The 25,218-nt window shown below is 34.9% G+C and overlaps 1 protein-coding gene across 1 annotated transcript in view; it reads right to left on the reverse strand.

The window, feature by feature from the left end:
- LOC150090942 (putative sodium-dependent multivitamin transporter) overlaps nucleotides 1-25,218 on the reverse strand; it is a 230,824-nt gene that overhangs the window by 52,930 nt on the left and 152,676 nt on the right. The window contains exon 8 of the mRNA XM_090373547.1: nucleotides 23,408-23,612. Coding sequence (XP_090229673.1) covers nucleotides 23,408-23,612 — 205 coding nt within the window. The remainder of the gene's footprint in view (nucleotides 1-23,407; nucleotides 23,613-25,218) is intronic.

Below are 25,218 nucleotides of genomic sequence, written 5' to 3' on the forward strand. Positions count from 1 at the left end.
TTAACCACCCACTGGCTAAAGGCAAATTTCTGCACATTTATTCTACACCTGTCTTTTCTTAATTTGAATTTAAGCCCCCTTAGGTTCGTAATCTGAACAAGTGGAAGGGCCCCATCAGAATTCAGCGTGCTCAACCCATTCAAGGCCTTATACACCTCAATCAGATCACTGTGCAGGTGCCCAGTCTCCAACCACTGCAATTTGCAGAACTTAAGCCTCTCTTGGTAAGAGGATCCCTTCATTCCCCTCACCAATCTTGTTGCCCTTCTCTGTACACACTCAAGCAAATCTACATCCTTCCTAAAATGAAGCCTCCAGACCTGACGCAGTACTCAAAGCATGGCCTGACCTGACCTGACCATTGCCTTATACAGAGGGACAATCACCTCCTTTTCCCTGCTAGCAAAATTCCTATATATCATTGACAAAACCACATGACCTTCGTGAACTAATAACATTATTCCACGAAGAGCAGTACCCATTAATTACCACCCTCTGTCTTCTCCCACTCAACCATCCTTTTATCCATTGTAGCAATTTACCCTTAATACCATTCTGCTCCAATTTGTACAATAGTCTTCCATGCACAACAGTGTCAAAAGCTTTCCTGAAATCCAAATATATGATATCAAAATTATTTTTTGCATCCAGTTCCTTTGTAACCACATAATATCCTATCAAATTTGTCACACAAGACTTTCCCTTAACAAACCCATGCTGTGTCTGAATTATTGCTGCAGTCTTGTCTAGATGATCCTGCAATGCATCTTTAACCAGTGACTCCATTATTTTACACGAAACAGAAGTTAAACTAACTGGTCTGTAATTACTTGTGTCACCCTTCGATCCCCCTTTGTGAATTGGGGATACATTTGCACATCTCCAGTCCGTGGGGACCCCCCTGAGTCCAAGGATGCCCTCATAATTATGGCTAAGGGCTTGCTTAGTTGCTTTGCCGCCTCCTTTAATATAACTGGATAGATCCCATCGACCCCAGGTGCCTTTCTTATGTTTAACTTCAACAATTTCTCCTCCACTTTGCTCTCAGTTATTACAAAATCATTAAGCACCCTACTACAATTTGATAACCTTCTGCCATTTTCAAACCTTAATAATCCCTCATGTGTGAATGTAGATGCAAAATACTCATTCAGTTAGTTTTCTATCTGAGCAGGATCATCGACAGTCGAACCATCGATATCAAGTGGACCAATCAGATTCATTTCCTTCCTTTTAGAGTTTATATAAGTAAAGAAATCCTTGCTGTTTTTCTTAGCATCTTTTGCCAAAGATTTCTCGTAATCTCCCTTCGCCTGCCTAACCTCCTTTGTGACCTGATTACAGACTAGCTTATATCTGCCATAGGCTTCTGATAATTTATATGCATCCCATGCATTTTTCTTCTCTGTCACGAGTCTCATTAGTTCATCTGATAACCATTTAAGCCTAAACCTTGAACAATATTTCTTAATAGGTATGAAACTTTTAGTAGCATCTACAATTAATTCCTTGAATGCTTCCCACTTAGAATTTACTGTTGGTAACATCGTCAGTTGATCCCACTGTACAGAATTTAAAAACTGTCTGAGACCACTGTACTCACCTTTATGGAAGCAAAAACCCTTTCCTATTTATCGCCTGTTTTGCCATTAGTCGATTTTTCACAGTTTCTGGTTTAAGGGAGTTTGTGGCTTTTGTTTTTATATGGTTTACTTGGGAGAAGATTCTTTCTACGCTTGCCGAAGAGTGAGGTAAAATAGTTAGACTGGTCATAAAGTTAGATAAAATCTCATATTTAGAATTATTAAAGCCATCTTTTACATTACGTAACAGATACCAAAACTCAGGGATGGTTTTGTAAGAGAAATCTAAATCTTGATTTAAATGAAATGATCTCCATTCATCATCTAGAAGATCTAGTTTGTCTTCAGAAACAAGGTGAGGGAACTGCATTGCTAAATGGAAAATTGAGGATGGCGAATTGGCACGATCATGTATCACTGCTGGGTCAAGAACATTGAGACTGGCGATAATTCCATCATCATTTAGAGGAAATCTTTTTCTAATTTCCATACAAAGTTCAACAAGAAATTTTAAACAATCATTTTTAAACCTGCTTTCACTGTCACCAAGTGGTGTTGAATTTAATAAGGCCATACAACGGCCTCCCAAATATATTTTATTCAGAGGCTTATGATTTATTGCATTGCTTGGATCAATTTCAACCAGCTTGCACGAAGTAATGACTTCTTCTTTTATGAAAAAACTAAGAATATTTTTATACTCAATTGAAACCATTGAATGAAGTAAGTGCAATCTGAAATGCTCAGATTGAAATTCAATATTCAGGCAGTTTATTTTCTCCAGTACATATCCTAAAAACAACAACATATGCTTAGTTCCTTTGGTGATCATAGTATTGTAAATATTCCCTGCACCATCGATTTTGTCAATTTTTGATTGAGACTGAAAATAAAGAACTAACGCATCCACTGCTCAATAATAATTTTTATTACATTGCCACGGGATAACCAACATGTTTGTGCTAATTTGGGGATTTTATGCTTAGCAGTATCTACAACATCTTGAATCATTTTGAACTCGTTTAATCTTTTACTACTACGGGAAAAATAACAAGAGATATCTTTTATAAATATTTCTAGATATGATGGTAGTACCTTGACTGAATGACTAGCACATAATGCAAAAGAATGGCAAACACATCCCATTATAAATACTGATGGTACATCCTTTTTCAGCAATGACTGGAACCCACTCTTGTACCCATCATAGTGGCATAATTATCACTTCCAAACCCAACGAGATTACTTATTTGAATGTTTTTTTTCTATGAAAAGATCTTTTACAGCTTGATAAAGCCCTTCTGAAGTACCATTTTCGACACAAACAGTGTCAAGTAACACATCTACAACATCAAGTTTTTGAATATCAAAATATCTAACAACAACAGCTAGAACTTGCGATAAAGATAAATCTGTACTTTCATCTATTATCATTGAAAACTTGTTGTTTCTGCATATGTTAGAAATGTATATTTTTTCATGATAGGCTATGCAATCTTGTATAAGATAAGAGACTTTAGTCGCCTTCATCTGAACTTGTTTTGCAATATTGCTATCATGAAATGCTTTCTTACATGCTTCTATAAGGTGATCACATTGCGCAAATGGAATATTATGCTCAGAAATGAGTGCAGCAATTGTTAACTCTGCCTTTGCTACTTCTTCATTCTCCGTAGGTTTACGTTTTGTGAAGAACGTGTCTAACGTTGAACTTGTCTTAGCAATATTTGCACTTTTTTTTATGTTTAACTATATTTTTATGCGCTAGTAACATCGATTTATTGGCATTCTTTAATTTCATTTCACAACAAATACAGTAAGACGCACCTTTTTCATTACTGTCTTCTTTCAACCAATCCTTTAATTCCGGATCTTCTAACCATTCATTTCTAAAATTTTGAGTATACCACCGCTTACTCATCTTTCTCTGTGGGGAACAAGTTTCAGACATTGTGGGCAATTTTTTGGGTATGGCTAATTAGCAGTTATCTTATTTAAAATGTTCTATAAAATAAAAATAAATCACTAATCCATTAACATAAAATAGAAATAGTCACTACAATTTAAATTTATTATATTACTGTATGTAGTACATGCATAAATGTAAAAATCACACCAAATAATGCAATAATACCACGAACAATCACGAAAGACTGTGCAGTAAAGACCGCCTTCCGCCTGCTCAATAGGCTGCGCATACATGTTAGTAACACGAACATGTATGCTTACATGTATGAACATGTAAGCGTAATTTCATAGTGTAGAACCCTGTGAAAACTTTGAAATCCTTTTACATTTGTAGTATTTTGTACAAGCACTTGAGATATTACAAATTATGATCAGTATTGTTAGAATATAAAATTAAGAAAATTGTAAACTGTTATTAAATGTATTAAATTTTATTGTATTTACAAAAAATAAAAATAAATTGACTTAAAATTAAAAATTAACGAAAAAACCCAGATAATGAGATATTTTTGTGAAAAAAACCTATCAACCCAGATGACAATCAAAAAACCCAGATCTGGGTGGAAAAACCCAGGAGTGGGAGCCTTGGTGTATCCCATCCCTGTAGAAGCAGTGTCTCCTGTTAACAAGCACAGACCATGCTGAAAAAAATTCTACCCCTTGAGCCTTGCACATTTTCTCCAGGGACAAATTGATTGACAAGGCTCTCATCATGCATTCCCTCCTATCTATTTGAAAGTGTCTGCAATTCTGCCCAGAATTGCAGACACTTTCAAATTTAACCCTGACTCACTACTTTTTTGCAACATTGACCTGTAAATGTTTGTTTAATTCAGTTTTTTTTTTCATTTTCTTTTCTATTTATATAAAATATGTTGGAAGAGAGAGAGAGATCAATCAATGTGCATGTGGGTTCCAGCCAGCTGGCACTCAAGTAACAGTCTCCTGGAATTTATGTACCAGAAGCTTGCCCTCCATGACAGCTTAACCAGCACAAGCAGTACTAGCTGCCAATTCTTTGGATAGTTCTAGTTTTGATTCCCATCAATAATTGGAGGAATTTCTTAAGTCCCTTTCAATTAAGGCTCTTAATCAATCTCAGATGGATTGGGGGGGTAGAGTTTTTTCCCCCATGAGTTACTCTGGGCTTTTCAGCTCACATAACATGCAAATTGGCCCAAAAAACATATGCACTTCCACAAATACACATATACAGGTATAAGTGACAAACTATAGTGTTGCTAAAATAATTTGAATGTCCTAGAGCCATTCTGTGATCAATCTAAGGATCTTACCTTGTGTAGGACAGAATTAAATGCTTTGCTAATGTCCAAACATCATGCATGACTCTTCAAAATAGCTTAATCACATTAATTAAACAAAAGATTTTCTCCTTATAAAAATGCATTTTTTTTTCACAATACTTTTCTACCTAGATGCATTTTCATCATCTTCATAAACACCTCTAAATCTTCTGAGCCCAATTCTACTCTCAGAATTAATCTTAACGGTTCAATGCACTACCTCACAATATCCCTCAAACACTCCAAGTATATGCTATGAAAATCAGGGGATTTGCTTTCTCCTAGGCTTGTAAATTTTTCTAATAAACAATTGTAATTTCAGTATTGCCAATTTCATACTATCAACTTCACTTGCACAGTTTCTCTTTGCTGTAAAGGGTCTTTCATCTGTAAAGATCAATACGAAATACCAGTTCAATTTATCAACATCAACTGGATTATCTAGGGCTCAACCCTATACATTATCTAAGTGTTCAATGTTATCTGTCTTCAATCTCAGCACACCACCTGTACTATATTTTCTGAATAGTATTTATGCATGCATTTGTGAATTCTGTAACTAATGCTTTAAAATCATTCCATAATTTCTTCTTTGTATTAATATATGTTAAGAACTCTATGTCCCTGTAATCTGCTCTCTTAAGCCAGCATCTTATTCTCATCAATCTCAGCACACCACCTGTACTATGTTTTATGAATGGTATTTATGCATTTGTGATTTCGATGACTAATGTTTTAAAGTCATTCCATAATTTCCCCCTGTATTTGTCCTTCCAGTCCTACTGTCTAGTTAATAGAGGCTATATATGTCAAGAACCCAAAGTGCTTTTGAGTATTAATATTTTCTCTCTTAATTTTACAGTAGAACCATTATACAAAGGGATCATTTTAAACAATAAAATAAAATCAATTTTTAAAAAAATTAGAGCTGGCATCATTAAAATGGACATATCTCCACATGCTAATTTTTTAAACTTATTTTAAATATAATAGCAGCTATTATTACTTGTAAGCACAGTTGATAGTGGTAGAATGTTTCTGTACAGGTTCAAGAGAATCTATACATATACAGACAATCTGTTGATACAACATTTACAGAACTTTAAAAAAAAACATTTTTTAAGTCAAAGTCAATGCAACAAGGCATCATATGTTTAAGAGTATAAATAATCTATATAATATTGGTGTAAATACATCATAGAAAACTCTTAAACGAAAAGAACTGTTTGTAGTGTGAAAGGGCATCATTTTATCTGTATCTCATATTGTGCTCATCCTTCACAACAAGTTGCCATGTATTCACTAAAAGAGAAGACTACTGTTACTTATTCTCAGTGGGCGCCAGCACAATATGAGATACAGATAAAATGCCCTTTCACACTACAAACGTAGTTTTCTCGTTTAAGAGTTTTCTATGGTGTATTTACACCAATATTATATAAAAAAAATATATGTATACTCCTTTGGTCCCAAACAAAAATATATAAAACACGTGCATAGTTATGAAAGCATTAAATTTTCATATACAGTACAATCACAATGAAATATATGCTCGAGTCAGGATAACCAGACAGGATTAAGAAAGGAATTTTCTTTTTTGTACTTCACAGCATGCTCAAAAAAGACTTACAAATTCAATGCCACCATATAAGATATCCAGCAACATTTTGCCAATTGTTATGTAATGCTTAGTTTTAGATCAACCAGTATCCATGTTATCAAGAGAAAGATTTGTTCTTCAGAAAGTCCCAAAGCTAAGACCTATAATGGTTTAAATCAGGAAATCAAGGTGGCCAACTAGGGAAATTGTGATTAATAATCCTCTTACTGACAAACTGTTTCAAAAGGTTGCGTTATGTAGGCGTCAATATACAGAAGAGTAAATATCTTGTTTATCCTTATGTATTTCCTGTGTCTTTTATATCTTGTCTGAAAACAGCCTTGTCAAGATATCCATGCTGCTGGAGAAATGAAAATGTGGGTTTAGTCAAAACTGACTAGTAGAACACATCACAAGACTTGTTGGGATGACTACATCAAAAAAGGCTGATGAATTCTGACATATCACGCTATATAATGATTTTAGGTTGAGGTACAGATTATGTTTTGCCTGAATTCTACAGTTGTAAGTACAGGAAACCCTTGTTAATTCAGACTGCCTCAGCAAAATCCTAGAAAAAAATTGTCCACTGTAGACTTGTCTGGATCATTGAGTCAAAACAGTTAATCAGTCATAGTCAATATGGCTTTCGTCAAAACAGGTCATGCTTGGACCTTATGGTTTCCGTAGGTATAGAGAAGGCCTTTGACACCACCTGGCGGCATGGCATACTAAGAGGTCTTTACTCTCTTGGTCTGCGGGGCAACCTTCCTATATTTGTGAAGAACTTTCTACATACTAGATCATTTCAAGTTCGATACCAACATGCCCTTTCTGCAACTTTCATTCAGGAAGAAGGTGTTCCACAGGGTTCAGTACTGAGTGCCACTCTTTTCACTCAGAATAGATTCTATCACTAAACAACTTCCAAATACCGTAGAGACTTACCTTTATGCAGATGACATTTCCATCTCCTGTCATTCCCAAAACATGAGATCTATCAGAACATCGGCAGTATATAGCCTTTATACATTGATGCTCACGAGCTGCCACTATATTTAGTAGGAAATCACTATTGCTGAAGTACTCTGTTATGCCTTGCATCCCATTCAGTCATACCTTTTCAATCCACCATTAGAAAATCAGTACAGAAATAAACCTAGCATAGTAAAACCAGCTGGTCTTCGCCTTTTGAACTGATGCAGGTTTGGAATGTTTGCATCCATTCCACACAACAAGTAGCAAGTTGTACTCAACCACCATGGGTTCCACCTCCTATACCGACCTGTGACACTTACTTCTGACAATGGGGAAAGAATATTTTGCAAGCATCAAATATCAGACAACTTCATGCAGTTCACACTCAAAGATATATTGATTTTTTCCCAATATACACAGATGGCTCTAAATCCAATTCAAACATTGGAGCAGCGGCAGTGTTTACGAATACAATTGTATCAACATCCCTTCCATCTGAATTCGGTATCATTTCAGCTGAATTATTTGCAATTAAACTAGCTTTACAAAATCTCTCTTCTGACTGGTCTTTAAAATCTGTAATTTACACTGATTCCCTCAGATCAATCAAATCATTGTGTAATTCCTCAGATAAATTTCACCCTGTTATAAATGAAATTAGAAGATTATTACTGCAGATTGAAGAATGCCACCAACTAGTCACTGTCTGTTGGATACCAGCACATTCTGGTATTTTGAAGCTTTATCAGCCAGTCCATTACAATGAACTGGCTGATAAAGCTGCAAAAAATCCAACCAGCTTAGATTTAACCAATATCCCTGTTCCAGCATCAGACTATGCACAAATGTTACATGCTGCATGCCTATCAGAATGGACAGCACTATGACATTTCAAAACTAATAATAAACCCTTTCATATTAAATAGGTTCTGAAAATCTGGCTCTCCAGTGTCCGTACATCAAGACGAGAAGTAATTCTTTCAAGAGCAAAAATAGGTCATACTCACCTGACCCACCTTCATTTACTCACAGGAGATGATCCATCAGTGTTCACATTGCTATATAAATATTACTGTTAAACACATTCTCATTGACTGCCCTGCCCCTATTATAAACAAGGCAGAATTTCAACCCTACAATCACTGGTTAACCTTCAACAACCAATAACTCTAGAGAATTTGATTGTTGACAAGGCCAATATTTCTGAATTTTTCCGCTTTCTCAAGCAAACTGGAATTTTTAATCTTTTCTGATTAAGGACTTTTCAGACTGTACGAGACTTTCTCATTTCCTTTATTATAAATGAATAGGCTCATTATAGCCAAAGTTGCTTATGCGCCATGAATCCCCAGAAAAACAACCTTGTTAATTTGAATTTCCATGGACCTTAAATTACTCCTTCAAATTATACAAACACTTTATAAAATTTCACTAGTAACTTCAAGCTGTATTTAACAGTTGGTAATTATGTAATCTTCATCACAAGGGTAAAAACTGAATGAAATTATCTTTTTTATTGATAATAAATAAATCTTCAACTAGTTAAAAATATAATAACAGGAAGACTCAATTTTTGCAATCGATGATAAATAGTACGATTAAAATCTACATTCTTGATTTACCCTAAATGCCAAGTTTCATCAAAATCCTTCAAAAGTTACTGCTGGAGGGTGTGATTTTGTTCACAAGGTGCTTATTTTTTTTAAAGATTGTGTAAGTTTACATGCCATGATTTTTCTTTGATTTTAAATCAAATCTATCTGCTAAAGAATCCCATGAAAGGCTAGTAAATGCTTTAGGGGATCAAGCACAATCAATTAGAACCATTTTTAATTGGTTCAATGAATTTAAATTTGGTAAAACCAATTTTGAACATGAGTTAGTAAGATTTTTACTGAAAGAAGATCAAAGAATTACATATTGGCAGTTATAGAAAGATGTGGGCATTGGATCAGCAGCAATTAATACCATCATTAACGATTGTTTAAAGTACAAGACCTCGTTAGCTGATGGGTATCTCACAGCTTGAACGATGATCCAAAAGTTGATGTGTCGAATGATGCCATTTCATGCTTAAAAAGTTTGAAGACAAATCCAAGGCTGTTTATGATATTGGTGATGAAACTTGGATATACAATTTTGATCCAGAAAAAAAAAAAAAAAAAAAAAAAAAAGCCACAATCAACCGTTTGGTGCTCTCAAATAAACCTCCACTAAAGAACACATGGATTAGGCAGCAAACTCAAGTAAAGGACATTCTTATCAAAACTAAAATGGTCTTGGGCAGGACACATAGCTCGAAGACAAGATGACAGATGGACTAAGAAAATAACAGAATGGTATCGAAGAGGAGCTAGAAGAAAACCTGGAAGACAAAGGCGGAAATAGATAGATGAAATTCATGAGTTTGTGGGTAGTAAATGGATGGCCAGTGTTCAAAACAGAAGGAACTGGAAAGTTGCTGGAGAGGCCTTCATCCTGCAGTGGATTGAAAATGGCTGATGATGAGGAAAGAAAGTTCACCAAGGCAGAAGTGTTGGGGAAACAAATGGATTTTTAGAAATTGTAAAGCTAGAAGATTGAAAGACTGTCAACAGTGAGTGGTATATTACTAAATGTCTTCCTAAAGTGTTTGAAAAAAATCATTCAAAACAGACCCAAAAAACAACTTAAAGGGATCTTGCTTTACCATGACAATGTGAGGGCTTGCACTTCAGCTCAACATTAGACTTTTTCTTTTACATCTTGTATATAAAGTATTTATATATTTTTTTTCAACAAGTATGCATGTGTTCATGGGCTGATTTGCATGTTGTATGGATTAAGGATGAAAAAACCTGGGATAGCTCATGGGGAAGTTTACTCCTTCCACTCGAGATCAGCTAAACTACAGTCTCAGCTTAGAAGTTTCTCTAGTCATTGACAGGATTTAGACTTCTGCAAGCAAGCAACAAGTGGAGAAACCCCTATACTGTTACAGAGGATACTAAATAAGTAAAAATGTAACAAAAAGTAACGTCATGCGTACATTGCAGAAGCACCATTTGATATGCATCAAATAGTAACTTTGTGCATGTTTGCAAGGAGTAAGCAACAAATAATATTAACAATGTAACATAAATTTCATTCATTGCTCAAATTTTAGACCCAAAGCCTGGAATGAGAAAAGGTAGTCACAGCAGCAGGCAACACAGTCTAATTTCTTCAACAAGTATCTTCTGTCTCCTCAACCTGCACATGGTACTAAAACACTGCAGGTTCTTATAACTTTCGTGTTTGGGATTATAATTTAAAAAAAAAACAAACAAACAAAAAAACCTGCTTTTTTTTATAGGTTTTAATTTTCGGTTGCAAAGTTAAGTTTAAAGGTTGAAAAAGGAACTTCACACTAGTAATGTCGGTTTACTGCTAGAGAGTTACACGGTAATTTATTTAGGTACATCTGTTAGAGATGACGTACAAAAACGGGATAAATGCTAGGAATAACTGAATTAAATTAAATTAAATCAATAATTTGGATGTTGTGGGACTCGTGAATAATACTGGTTAACTACATAGTGACAAAATACTTAAACCAAATTAGAAATGTTTAAATAAAGGCAAATACTAACAAATACTGATGAAATGGTAGAAGTTAACAATAAACAAATACATTATATGAAATAACACAATGCCGCAAAGAGTGAGTGAACTCAAATTAATATGGAATTAATACATAAAATATTATTTGTGGCTTCATGAATTTCCATGCCCTTGGTTTAGAAAAGTTTGTGCCAACCCTGATACTAGAATAACAACCATGAAACCAAAGACAATGTCATAGTAGTAATTCTAATTTTACAAAACAAAAACTCTACCATATCGAAATGTACTTTACTGTGTGTGTGTGTGTGTATATATTTAAAATATTTAAATATATAAATATTTAAAATATTTTATTCCCATTCATTTTAAATTCAAAAGAATATATGCACAGTTACTGAAATTGAGCAAAAGTTTGTAAGATTGAGCTTTGAGTTTGTAAATCTAATTTGTGGTGTCAAAAGTTATTGCAACATCAAATTTATTTTAATAAATTCAGGGAATAGAATACCATACACTGTTCTTATAATCTTCATGGAAAATACTGCATGTATTGAGCTGTAATATGCAGTTCTTTTTAATGCAATTTGATGCACAGAAAGGAAATGACAAACACACGTGGACAAGATAATCTCAGCATCTTCACTAGTGCTGTATGTGGATGAAGATCCACATACAGTACTTATGAAAATGTATTCAACATTTTCCATTCTGAAAAACTACTCACTCTGAACAACAGTGAATTAGAATAAATACATTTACAGATGAGATGCATATACAATCTAGACAAATTAATGTCAACTCAACCATTTAACATTTTTTTTTATAGCTAAAAATATATACAGTCTGTCCTCGTATGGCACGATAGTTCCGTTCCTAGAAACCCTCGTGCAATGCAAAATCGTGCAATATAAACAACAGGCCCTATGGGAAAAGTAGGGTTAGGTGCCGACCACCCAAGATTGAACACACATTTGGAACCAAAACATTACCAAACACAATAAATAATCGGGTAATTTTAATCGTTATAAAATGCTTACGTATTTTATAACGATTAAAATACGTAATAAAAATAATATTATATTATAATAAAGTATTTTTAGTATTTTTTAATACTAAAAAAGTATTTTTTACGAATAAAATACGTATTTTATTCGTAAAAAATTTATTATATTAAATAAAATAGTCATAATAAAATACTTACGTATTTTATAATACGTAAGTATAAATTATAATACGTAAGTCGTAATAAAATATTGCTAATGCTTTTGCTTCTATCGTAAGCAAACTTGCTTTTTGTTTGATTTTCTATCCAAAGAGATGACAGCCGTTCCATCTCTTCCAATTCTTTGTGTCTTAATCTAATGGATTTTAATTACACTTTGAGTTGTTCCTGCTATGAAAGTTGTTTTTATTTTCTCTGCATTCTTTGTAATTCTCCGCGTTGCCTCATTTAGGTCTGTAGCACGGGCAATATCACATGGTCTTTCATTTCGCTCAAAGCGTTTCACAATTTCATATTTTTTCTCTATCGACAGAAGCGGACTGGCCATAAGCCTTACGGGGGAAACCACGGTGGGCCGGAGGCCGGTGTGATTTTGGCCATAAACCGTAGTATGAGGCCACTATAAATTTTCCCGGGTAAGAATTTTTGACCCAGTCCGCCTCTGTTTATGGATATTGCTTTTTTTTTTTTTCTCTCTGAATTTGCAGTGTCTTAGCCAGGATGCTTCCTTTTCACACCTTTTAAGTATTTTACTAATTTTTAGGGAATAAAGCACAATTACAAACGAGGTGGCACGCTTGATACACATAAACAAAGCTGCGCGCGTGTATCAACTGAATGAATAACACCGTAAAGGCCAAGATACACTATTAATTAACACCTCACATTTTACTAAAGCACATTTCTGGGGGGTTACTACCATAAAACAATAAAAACAATTTCCAGTTGAGTTTCTGCTAGTGGAATCTGTTATAAACTGGTAGTAAACTCCATCTAATTGCATTTGTGATTATATCGATAGCTGGAATTGTGTTGGTTTTTACGTTATTATGGTGAAATGTGTTTCCCCTTCACTGATATAAAACACATAAATACATTTTCAGAATCTTCTTCGTTCCTATTGTGTTGCGTTCAGTTGGGGTGATTCCGCATTCGACTGCCATTTCTTGTAAACACAAAGGCGAATCGTGTATAAGCGAATTCGGTTCGTGTTATATAAGATAACGTTCCCCTATTTATAAATCGTGTATGATCGAATTCGTGTAATGCAAACACGTGTTATACGAGGACCGACTGTATTTACATTTTTCTTTATGAACAAAAAAGCTGTCAACAGTATGAAATTTATATTCTTGGTGTGATACTGATTGAAGAAATATCAAATTCAGCAAAAAAATAATAAATAATAAAATATAATAATAACAACAGCAACTATTAACTACTTAGAATTTGTCTTAAGCTCTTAAGTCACCCATGGAGGACTGTTTTAGGCATCAGACATATTTCATGGCCATCACAGCAAGCAGACTATTTCCAAGAGTGCTCCTGTAATTTTCCTGTTATAGGTAATTTATCCTTTCAAAAGTAGTGGAGGTGAGGGGAGAAACAGATATTGCTCCTAGGAAGACTACTAAAATTAAGACTCTGAAGGAATATCATAAAATAAACACTGAAATTGCTGAAATTGTCAGTGTACACATAGCAAATGTTGGGTAACACTTAAAGAAAATAACAGACTTAGGAAATACTTGCAGTGGAAGAGAACTTGAGAGAAGAGAAAATGCATGTTGATTCCAAGAGCAGATAGCACTAGTCAGCATCAATTTCCTCCTTGAAATAATTAACAGATTCTTGTAAGAAATATGTTCAAAAACTCACACGTGCTTAAAAAGTTCTCATCACCTTCAGTTTTCAAATAATATAAGTTAATGACTGAAAATCAAGACCTATTTTATATAAGATGCAAGAAATTTTGCATCATGCGCAGAGGCACATGATGCAAGAAAGCATCAGACAAAAAAAAAAAAAAAATCCATCCATTGACTACAAAGGTTTGTCTAGTTGTTCCTTGAATTTATTTAAGCTATTAACTTCCATAATGACAGATGGAAGTTTGTTCCAGCAATCAACTACACACCGACTAAAGATAAATTTCCGCACATCTGCCTTTCCTCAATTTCAGTTTATGCCCCTCAGGTTCGTAATCTGAGCAAGAGGGAGAATCCCATCAGCATTCAGCTTGTTCACACCATTCAAGGCCTCATACACCTCAGAGCACCTCGCAGGTGCCTAGTCTCCAGATGCTACAATTTGCAGAACTTAAGTCATACTTGATAAGAGCAACCCTTTGTTCCACTCACCAACCTCACTGCCCTTCTCTGTACTCGTTCCCGCAGCTATACATCTTTCCTAAAATAGGGCCTACAGACCATCAAAGGGATAACCACCTCCTTAACCCTGCTAGCAAAATTCCTGTATTTCATTGGCAAGACCCCATGACCTGCTCTGGCAAACTGACTGCACTGCTCAGAAAACTTTATATCTGACTGCACAATTACCCCCAGGTCTTTTTCAATACCCTGAGTGTAGTACCACACAGTTGGTACATTTCTTAGAGGTTACTGCTACCTATATACAGTACTTTGCATTTGTCAATGTTAAACTTCAGTTGCCACTTATCAGCCCATATGCCCAACTTTTCCAGATCCTGTTGCAGTAGCACACTGTCATTACTGTCGACAACAACCCTGCTAACCTTTGCATCATCTGCAAATCTGGACATTAAGCATGATATACCTTCATCAATATCATTGATAAATATACAAAACAACAATGGGCCCAGCACTGAACCCTGGGGAGCTCCACTAATAACATTAATCCATGAAGAGCAGTGTCCATTGATTGATCAATTGAAAGGTCTGGATGTTTCTGGACAGTTCTAGAACTTTTGACGGAGTTCTCTAGAAACATTGTGAGCCTTCTAGAAACTTCTCTACTGGTATATATACAAGTTGGTTCCGCACCAAGCAAACATTTTCATATTTCAAAAAGTGTGCATTTCAGAGAGCGAGTGGTGCACAAAGTGAACAACAATTTTAGTGAATTAGTGTTTGTAAACAAGTGTTGTGCACATTACTGTAAATCGTAAACCGTGTTTAAAAAAGAAATAAAAACCTAATATTTATTAATTGTGTTTTTATGTGCATCTACCTCAACCATATATGAAATAAGTCGTGTTTTTTCCAAAATAATCCTGATAGCTTTTGCTACATTTGTGGCAAAGTAGTATTAAAATCACAGTGGAAGCCACTGTCACAACTTGTGAGAAAAGCCTATGAACTCTATTTTGGATGTAAGGTTAGAGATCAAGATAAAGTATGGGCTTTAAAAATTTCCTGTAGCTCATGTTCAAGGATATTAACAGCTGGTTTAGAGGTAGTCATAAATCGATGCCTTTTGCTCTTCTGATGATATGGTGGGAAGCTTGAGAGCTCATAAATGATTGTTACTTTTGCATAAACAATATTTGTAGTTTTTCTGGAAAATCTAAGCATAAAGTAGAGAAAATCTAAGCATAAAATAGAGCCCAACATACCTTGGGCTCTAAGGCCAGTTTCTCACAATGATACAATGGTAGTGCCAAGGCCACCACTTATGGACTCTATTCTGATTCAGGATCGAAAAAGAAGTCTCCAGAAGATGCAAAACTCAAAATGAGTATAGATCCAGACTAACTCTGGATGCTACAAAGCCACATCTAATCACTCAGGCAGAATTGAATGATTTGGTTAGAGATTTGGACCTCTCCCAAACCAAGGCTCAATTCAATTACTAGGACCACAGTTTCAGCAGTCGAATCTTCTTGGAAAGGATGTCAAGGTGTCTTTTTATAGGAAGATGCAATCTAACATAACCTATTATCAGTGGATGGTGCTTTGGTTTATTTTAACAATATCCAGGAATTAATGAAAGAGTGGCATCTGGAGCATATCCACAAGCACTGGAGGCTTTTCATTGATTCATCCAGTCTGTTTGAAAGCAGTTTTACTCCACAATGGAAATAAGTATCCGTCTATACAACTGTCCCATGCAGTTCACATGAAGGAAATATATGAGAACCCATTGGTTCTTTTGAAAAAATATGATATCAAGAATACAAATGGAATATCTGTGACGAATACAAGAATAAAAATGAAATATCTATCAAATAATGGCAGCTTTGCTGACTGGGTTACAAGGTGGATATGCTAAATATACAGCTGCTTTTTATGCAAGTAGGGCAGCTGAGCGAAGGATTTCCACTAAAGGGTAAAAAAAAAATAATAAATAATGGCCAGACTGTTCAGAAATTACACCAGACTAGAAAAATGTAACACATCCTCCTTTGGTGGATAAATCAAAAATCTATTTGCCTCCATTACAGATCAAGCTAGGTTTGATAAAAATATTTGTGAAGGCGATGGACAAAAAAGGAGAAGGATTTTCCTGTGTGAAGCTGTTGTTGTTATTTGGTTTTTAGGAGCATTAGCAACTAAGGCCACATTGCTCCGGGGTTATGCGATGGACATTCCCTGACCTTTCCGCATCCTCCATATTTGGTGGCTCGTGGGCTTGAACCCCGGTCTAATTAAGAAGCGTGTGCTACGCACTGCTGCTCCTGCCCACCTGGCTACGGAGGCACCCTGTGTGAAGCAAAAGTTTCTTCCAATCAGTGAGGCGAAGATAAAAGGGAGAATTTTTGTCGGTCCTCAAATGATTTTAGCTAAACTTAGTGTACAGAGAGTTGGGATGCAACATGTCATTAAAGCTTCATTTCCTGCATTCCCAGTTAGACTTTTCCTGAAAACTTGGGGCAGTCTTCAATGAACACAGTGAAAGGTTTCACCACAATATTTCTCAAATGGAAAAGAGATACCAGGGAAAGTGTTGGCAGACTACTCTGTTGGAATCTCGTATGGATACCAACAGATGATTATAAATGGCAAAAAATGACAAAATAAGTGTTGTCAGTTAAACATTTTTGTAAATGGAATAAGTTTAATAGATCCATCATTCAACATTTAGTAGTGCATGTAACATTTTTTTTTTAAAATTATACAATATCATTTTTACTAGAAACTTTTGACTTTAATTCCTTCTCCCCTAAAATTGGTGTGTGTTACAGCTATATGGTTGCCATATTTGAATTCTGCAAAATAAAATCTACAAGAATTAGGCCGAATTTTAACAGGGAGTGAAAATAAAAAAAAGAAAAAGGTTGTTGTGCCAGCTAATGTAATCACCTTTGCTGTATTTGCACTCAAGGCTGTTATACTTGTTCCCAAAGTCTTGACAAACAGCAGATAGAAATAATTGTAACAGAAACAATCTGGAGAACTGTAAGAAGGTTGAATAATTGGGTGCAAAATCATGCTGTTCAATTCAGAAGCCAATGTTCATTAAAGAATAGTGACAAGCATGCATTATGTTTTGCTTAATCAGCACCAGCACTGGTATTTTTTTATGAAAACCCCAAAAACGTACTATAGGTATCAAAACCTACAGTACTTAGTAATGTGCATGGGTTGAAGGAGATGAGGAAGGAGGGGATGCTGGAAACTGTTCTGGAGGCTAAGTAAATGGGTTTTGCCACTTCCAGTCTCCAATAAGAAAAGTATTTTTTTTTGTTTTTTTTTGGTAGTTGTTGGCACATCGGCTTCTGTTGCCATAATGCACCTCCCAAGGTTCTTGCAGTACTTTGATCCAAGTCCGAGGAGGGATTCAAACCCACGACCTTTGGGTTGCCAGGCAGGCACTTTACCCACCCGACTAGCCCGGTCAACAAGAAAAGTAGTGGTATTGCACCAGTTGATGAGAGTCATTGACCTCCTAGTGTTAATATTAATATATCATCAGCTATTTTCAATCCACTGTAGGATGAAGGCCTCTCCAGCAACTTTCCAGTTCCTTCTGTTTTGTGCAATGGCCATCCATTTACTACCCACAAACTCATGAATTTCATCTGTCCATCTCCGTCACTGTCTTACAAGTTTACTTCTAGCTCCTCTTGGGTACCATTCTGTTATTTTCTTAGTCCATCTGTCATCATGTCTTCGAGCTATGTGTCCTGCCCAAGACCATTTTAGTTCTTTAGTTTTGATAAGAATGTTGTTTACTTCAGTTTGCTGCTTAATCCATGTGTTTCTCTTCTTATCTAACAGTCTGATTCCCAATATAATTTGTTCCATTCTTCACTGTGTAGTTCTCAGCTTCTCTTCCATTCTTTTGGTGAGTGCCCAAGTTTCACTTCCATAAGTCATGGTGGGGAGTATACATTGGTTCATTATTTTACGTTTCAGACAAATTGGGATACTGCTCCTCAGTATGTGACTATTTCCTGAATGCTATACATCCAAAATGTATTCTTCTCTTGACTTCCAGCCATTTATCATTATTACAACTAATGACTTGTCCCAGATAAGTATATGACTCCACCTTTTCAATTACTGCTCCTTCAATCATTATATCCCTTTCTGTGGCATACTTGTTCATCATTACTTTTGTTTTAGCCATATTCATCTTTAGTCCAGAATCCTTACTAACTCTGCATAACTGATTAAGATTTTCCTCTAATTCTTTGGGATTGTGGCTTATGACCACAATGTCATCTGCAAATCGTAAATGGTTTAGGTACTCTCCATTCACATTGATGCCTTTCTTTCGACCAATCAAATTTTCTGAAAGCTTCCTCAAGGGCAGCAGTAAACAACTTCGGCGATATTGTCTTCTTGTCGAACTCCTTTCTCAATTTTAAATTTACTACTGTCTTTGTCTAGTCTAATAAAGGATGTAATGTTCTCATACATTTTCTTTAAAATCATAATACATGGGGTATCTATGCCTTGTCTTTCCAGTGCCCAAAACTTTGCCTTGTGCTGTAGAGTCAAATGCCTTTTCATAATCCACAAATGCCAGGCATAATGGTGTTTTATATTCATTTGCTTTCTCGATTAGCTGTGATATGTGGAGGTGATCCATTGAAAATCCTGTCCTAAAGTCAGTTTGCTCTTTCAGTTGATTCTCATCAAGTATTCTTTCTAATCTGTTAGTAATGACCCTTGTGAACAACTTGTAGATGTGGGATAACAAGCTAATTGGTCTATAATTTTCAATTTCTGATTTATCTCCTTTCTTATGCAGCAAAATTATGATTGCATTATTCCACTCCTTAGGGGCACACCTTTTCTAATGCATTTTGTGAAGTCTTGCGAGTTTTTATGTCATGTCGCTTCCTCCCAATTTTAACTCTACAGTAATTTCATCTTCCCCCAGAGCTTTCTGATTCTTCAATGCATGTTCTACCTCATCAGGAAGGATATCAGGTATGTTGTATGTGTTACTAATTTGCAATCCATCTTCCCTACTGCTGGCATCATTCCCTTGCTCCTTGTATAGTTCTCCATAGTAGTCTTCTGCTATTTGAATTATGCCTTCTCTGCTATTTATAAGTACATCATTGCTATTCTTTAGTTTCAGTATCATTTGTCTTTCTGTATTACTGCTGATTTAAGTCCTTTGTTTTCCCTTAATGCTTGTTCTACTTTTCTTGTGTTAAATCTTCTTATGTCCTCTCCGAATCTCTTTCTAATGGCTTTGCATAACTCAGTATACTCAATTTTTTCCTTGTCAGTGTTTATCTTGCTCTTCATTTGTCATCTTCGGTTCATCATGACAAGTGTTTCTTGGCTAATTTTTTTCTTCTTTCGATTTATTTTTACCTATAGATTTCTTGGGCTTTATTATTTTCACAAAGTTGTAATATTCCTCATCGATATCTTGGTCCTGAGCCATCTGCAGAAGCTTAAACTTGTTCTTAAGTTCCAGTGCACAATGCTTTTTCTCCTCTTCTGTTATCTCAAAGACCTTTGTATTATTTACTCAAATAAATTTTTTCCTTTCTTTTCTTGCATCTATATCAAGTGTGCATCTTACCATTCTGTGATCACTTCCAACATTTACCTTGTTCAGGACAGTAACATCATTCATGATATATCTTCTGTTAGTGATGTTTGTTTGTTTGTTATTTAGTTTTTAGGAGCATTAGCAACTAAGTCCATATTTGCTCCGGGATATGCGGGCGGTCATTCCCTGACCTTTCTGCGTCCTCCGTATTTGGTGGTGATGGGCTCGAACCCCGGTCTAATCAAGAAGCGTGTGCTACGCACTGCTGCTCCTTCCCACCTGGCTACGGAGGTGCCTTCTGTTAGTGAGGATGAAGACTATTTCATTAGTTGTTAATCCATTTGGGTTCTTCTATGTCCACTTTCTGTTCACCCTTTTCTTGAAAAAAGTGTTCACTACTGACATTCCTCAAGGTTCTGCAAATTCCACAAATCTTTCACCAATTCCAAAATTTCCTATAGTTCTCCTTTCTGCACTGTTCTGTCTCTTTCCAACCTTTGCATTGAAGTCCCCCGTAATGATAGTGTAGTGAGTATTAGTATTAGTATTATATTAGTATTAGTATTATATTATTATATTATATTAGTAGTTATATATTATATTAGTATTATATTATTATGTTATTTTATAATAGTGGTATAGTCAGTCCTCGTATAGCACGATAGTTGTGTTCCTATAAACCCTCGTGCAATATAAACAACAGGCCCTATGGAAAAAATAGGGTTAGGTGCCGACCACCCAAGACTTAACACACATTTGTAACCAAAACATTACCAAACAATAAATAATCGTAAAATACCTACGTATTTTATTACGACTATTACATAATAAAATATTGCTAATGCTTTTGTTTCTATTGTAAGCAAACTTGTTTTTTGTTTGATTTTCTATCAAAACAGATTCTTTGTGTCTTAATCTAATGGATTTAATTACAATTTGAGTTGTTCCTGCTATGAAAGTTGTTTTTATTTTCTCTGCATTCTTTGTAATTCTCAGCGTTGCCTCATTTAGGTCTGTAGCACGTGCAATATCACATGGTCTTTCATTTCGCTCAAAGCGTTTCCCAATTTCATATTTTTTCACTATCGACAGAGGCGGACTGGCCATAAGCCTTACCGGGGAAACCCCGGTGGGCCGGAGGCCGGTGTGATTTTGGCCATATGAGATACGTGATGTGAGACCACTATAAATTTTCCCGGGTAAGAATTTTTGACCCAGTCCGTCTGTTTATCGATATTGGTTTTCTTTTTCTCTCTGAATCTGCAGTGTCTTCACCAGGACGCTTCCTTTTCACACCTTTTAAGTATTTTACTCATTTTTAGGGAATAAAGCACAATTACAAAACGAGGAGGCACGCATGATACACATAAACAAAGCTGAGCGCGTGTAGCAACTGAATAAACAACACCGTAAAGGCAGAGATACACTATTAACACATCACATTTTACTAAAGCACATTTCTAGGGGTTACTACCATAAAAAAATTTCCAGTTGCATTTCTGCTAGTGGAATCTGTTAAAAACTGGTAGTAAACTCGATCTAATTGCATTTGTGATTATGCCGATAGCTGGAATTGTGTTGGTTTTTACGTTATTATGGTGAAATGTGTTTCCCCTTCCTGATATAAAAAACAAATACATTTTCAGAATCTTCTCTTCATTCCTATCGTGTTGCATTTGACTGCCATTTCTTGTAAACACAAAGGTGAATCATGCATAAGCGAATTCGGTTCATGTTATATAAGATATCGTTCCCTTATTTATAAATCATGTATGATCGAATTCGTGTAGTGTAAACACATGTTATACGAGGACTGACTGTACTGGTTAGTATTAGTACTAGTAATATCGTGCATGGATTGAAGGAGACAGGGTTGGCAGGAGGGGATTTTGATATATAACATTTGATACTGGATAAAATGCTGTGTATTTTACAAATACACAGCATTTTGTTGAATGACGAAACAAAAATTAATTTGATGTCAACAATTGCTATGCAGTTTTTTGTAGCTGTAGTGAATCTGCAGGCTTCATGTATGTTAAACCATAAGTTTTCAAATTGGATTCCATGAAAGCTTACTGCAGTTGAGATTTTTTTACTGAGAGAGAGAGAGGTGATTTTATGATCTTCATTTCTTTCCTTTTTTTTTTAATTAAAAAGAGGGCTAATAACATAGAATGATCTGGAATAAAGATATTTTATTCACCAACAATATTTTAATACAGAATAAAGACTCTGGACCATTAGTTTTCAAACTGCTCTGGAGCAGTAGTTTTCAAACTGCTCTGGAGCAGTAGTTTTCAAAGCATATTACATGGAATGCTAGGGTTTTGCAAATGGTCTGTTTGTTTTTTACTTAAATTGTACACTTCTATTACTGGCTTTAATTTATTGTTAACTGTTACTGTTCTAAATAACTTTGGGATTCTGCAGAAGATTTAGATTAGCAAAAGTGTTAAGTCTAGAGAAGGGTTTCACATCCAAAAGAAAAGTTTGAAAACCTTGTGACAAACCATGAAGTTCCCCACTGGTGTATTGACATGGTGTGAAGTTCTCTGAGATCACTGTGAATGCCATAATATACAATGGAATTTTTTTATTCTCAAATGATACTCTCAACAAGATGACTATGACTTAAGTAACCAAGCAAGAGTGTTAAGAGCATTTTGTTCAAAATTGTTAAAACATCATCTTGGACTGATAATTCACCAGATCTGAACCCCCAGAGAAAATATGTGAATGCAGTTTAAAACATGAGTTAATGAAACTCATATGAAACACATGTTGATGGAGGTAGTTATCAGAAAACACTATCTTGAAATATTAACAAAATGTGTGCTCATGCCAACACTATAAAGTTGTTATACCTTCTTTTAGATGTTAATGAAATATTAATTATGGTTTTTAAGTGAATAATATGATCTGTTTTAAAAATATTCATTAGTCAATATAATTCTGTCCACCAGTAATAATATATGACTGATTTTCTTTTTTTTGCAGAAATTGATATCAATTGAATATTTTATTCAGCTGATATCAATCAACTGGATAAAATATTCAGTTTATTAATAAAATAAAAATATAAAATAAAAAATCATCCGAAGAATATGAATTTTGTTGTGCCCAAAATAAAAAAACTGAAATTTGAGCCAAAAAAGCTAACAGGTTAAGACAGGAGAGTTGACATTAATTTGTTTAACACTGTATACTGTATTTAGTATTTATTCTTATACTAGGACACATATCAGTTTGGATTTGCATAAATACCAATTTCAAATGCAAGTTGTATTCCTTGAGTATTGTAAACATAAAAATTATGTTATTTACTTCCACACAGAGTTAGTTAAATTTTAATTAAATATGAACTGAGAACATCATATATAGCATCTCCATTGTAAAGAGTACAGTAGGATTATTTTTGTTGGAACCTGTTCTGTGCTCTTACCTAACAGTTTAGAGATGACAGCAGCTGTATTGTTTGATATATTTTTAACACAGTATGGTCTAATAAAATCTTCCAATGTTACTGCTGCCAAAGAGTTAATGGCTGATGACATAGTACTTAAAGCTCCACTAAATATCCCTGCTACAAACAGTCCAGGTAAACCTGGAAGATGACCTAGTGAAACCATCACAAAGTATGGCAAAATCTGAAAGGGAGATGAGAAACAAATAAGACAATTTAGTTATATTGTCAATATATATATTTTTACCTCTAAATAATTTATTAGAAGCTAGCCCTACACTTGATCTAAATGATCTCCTGAGATTCAAAAACTGGAGCATGATTTATTTCTGAAGGAAAACAGTGGACCATCCCTTTATCCCTTTAATGACATTAAAATCCAGGAATTAAAAAAACAAAGAAAGGGAATGAATACATCATTTAACCCCACATTAAACCCAGCAGCAGTGGCAAAGAGCTAAAAGGCACACCATAAAAATATCTACTCCACATTAATTGTTGAAGTTAGTAGTTTTTTTTGTCTGCCTTCCTAAATATGCATAATCTTATTTAAGCAGTTTTGGAAATTAAAAATGTTGCTTACGCAGAGTTATTAAGTGAAACGTTCATTTTATACTGAAAGCAAAAAAAAAACAAAAAAAAAAAAATCAATTTTTAATTAGAAATAAAAAAGAAAATTTTGTCTCTCTTCAGGACCAGATACCACCATGCTTGTTGTGATTGGGATACCACCACCAATGATTTAACTATCAGTGAAGTTTAATGGAAAAGAAGTAGAGCATAAAATGCCAATAAGAAATATAATAACTGAGGATATAAACCAAATAACAGGGGAAGTGTAAATTATAATACTTTAATAAAATAATAATAAACTATGATGTATATTAGGCTGAACCTGTTGCATGGAGTTGACAAGACTCCAGACAACATTTCAGAAGTTGTGCTCTTCCATCTACTCTGTCTCCCAGAACTGAAACTCGGAATGTTTTCTTTAATTTCTCCACTGAAAATTCCAGAAATCTCTACTGATTATTGCACAGTAAGCAAAAGCAAAAATTCAAGAATTAAGTTAAACCTAATTATATGCACATGTTGAGTGGCATCTGTCAAACAATTACTGACAACAAAATTTATTTTTTTACCTCCAGTGATAGATACAGAGAAATATTGGAAACTTTGCTCCTGTTTTTTCTGAAATCGATTCGTTTCAGTTTGGTTCAAAAATGTTGTTCTCCTAAAATACTGTTACTGGATGATGAATTGGTTCTCCATATATGATTATATTTAAGTTAAAATTAAATAATATTTAGTATAATGCATTTGAAAACCAAGTTGGCAACTTGCTAACTATTTGGTTATTGTTATTTGGTTTTTTTTTTAGGAGCATTAGCAACTAAGGCCATATTGCTCCGGGAATATGCGGTGGTCATTCCCTGACCTTTCCGCATCCTCCGTATTTGGTGGTCACGGGCTCGAACCCCGGTCTAATCAAGAAGCGTGTGCTACACACTGCTGCTCCTGCCCTAACTATTTGGAGTTCAGAGCTAGGTGACTAAGACTGCCATGCATAGGTGTCCGATAAATTCAGGACTGAAAGTCATCTGGGCACCAAACTAAAATCTGTAATTTATTGAATTTATTCATGAAGTCATACAGCTTCAACAATAGATGTATTAAATGTATTTGAAGTTGTAAGTAACACTTCACTGAGCTGTATCAGCAAACAAATGATCTCTATGGAATACCATATAAACTTAACTTTTCTTTTTATTTTTTTATTGTATTTAAAG

Source organism: Mastigoproctus giganteus, chromosome 1 (genome assembly GCF_048544385.1).
Source record: "Mastigoproctus giganteus isolate SK-2022 chromosome 1, ASM4854438v1, whole genome shotgun sequence".
Classification (NCBI taxonomy): Eukaryota; Metazoa; Arthropoda; class Arachnida; order Uropygi; family Thelyphonidae; genus Mastigoproctus; species Mastigoproctus giganteus.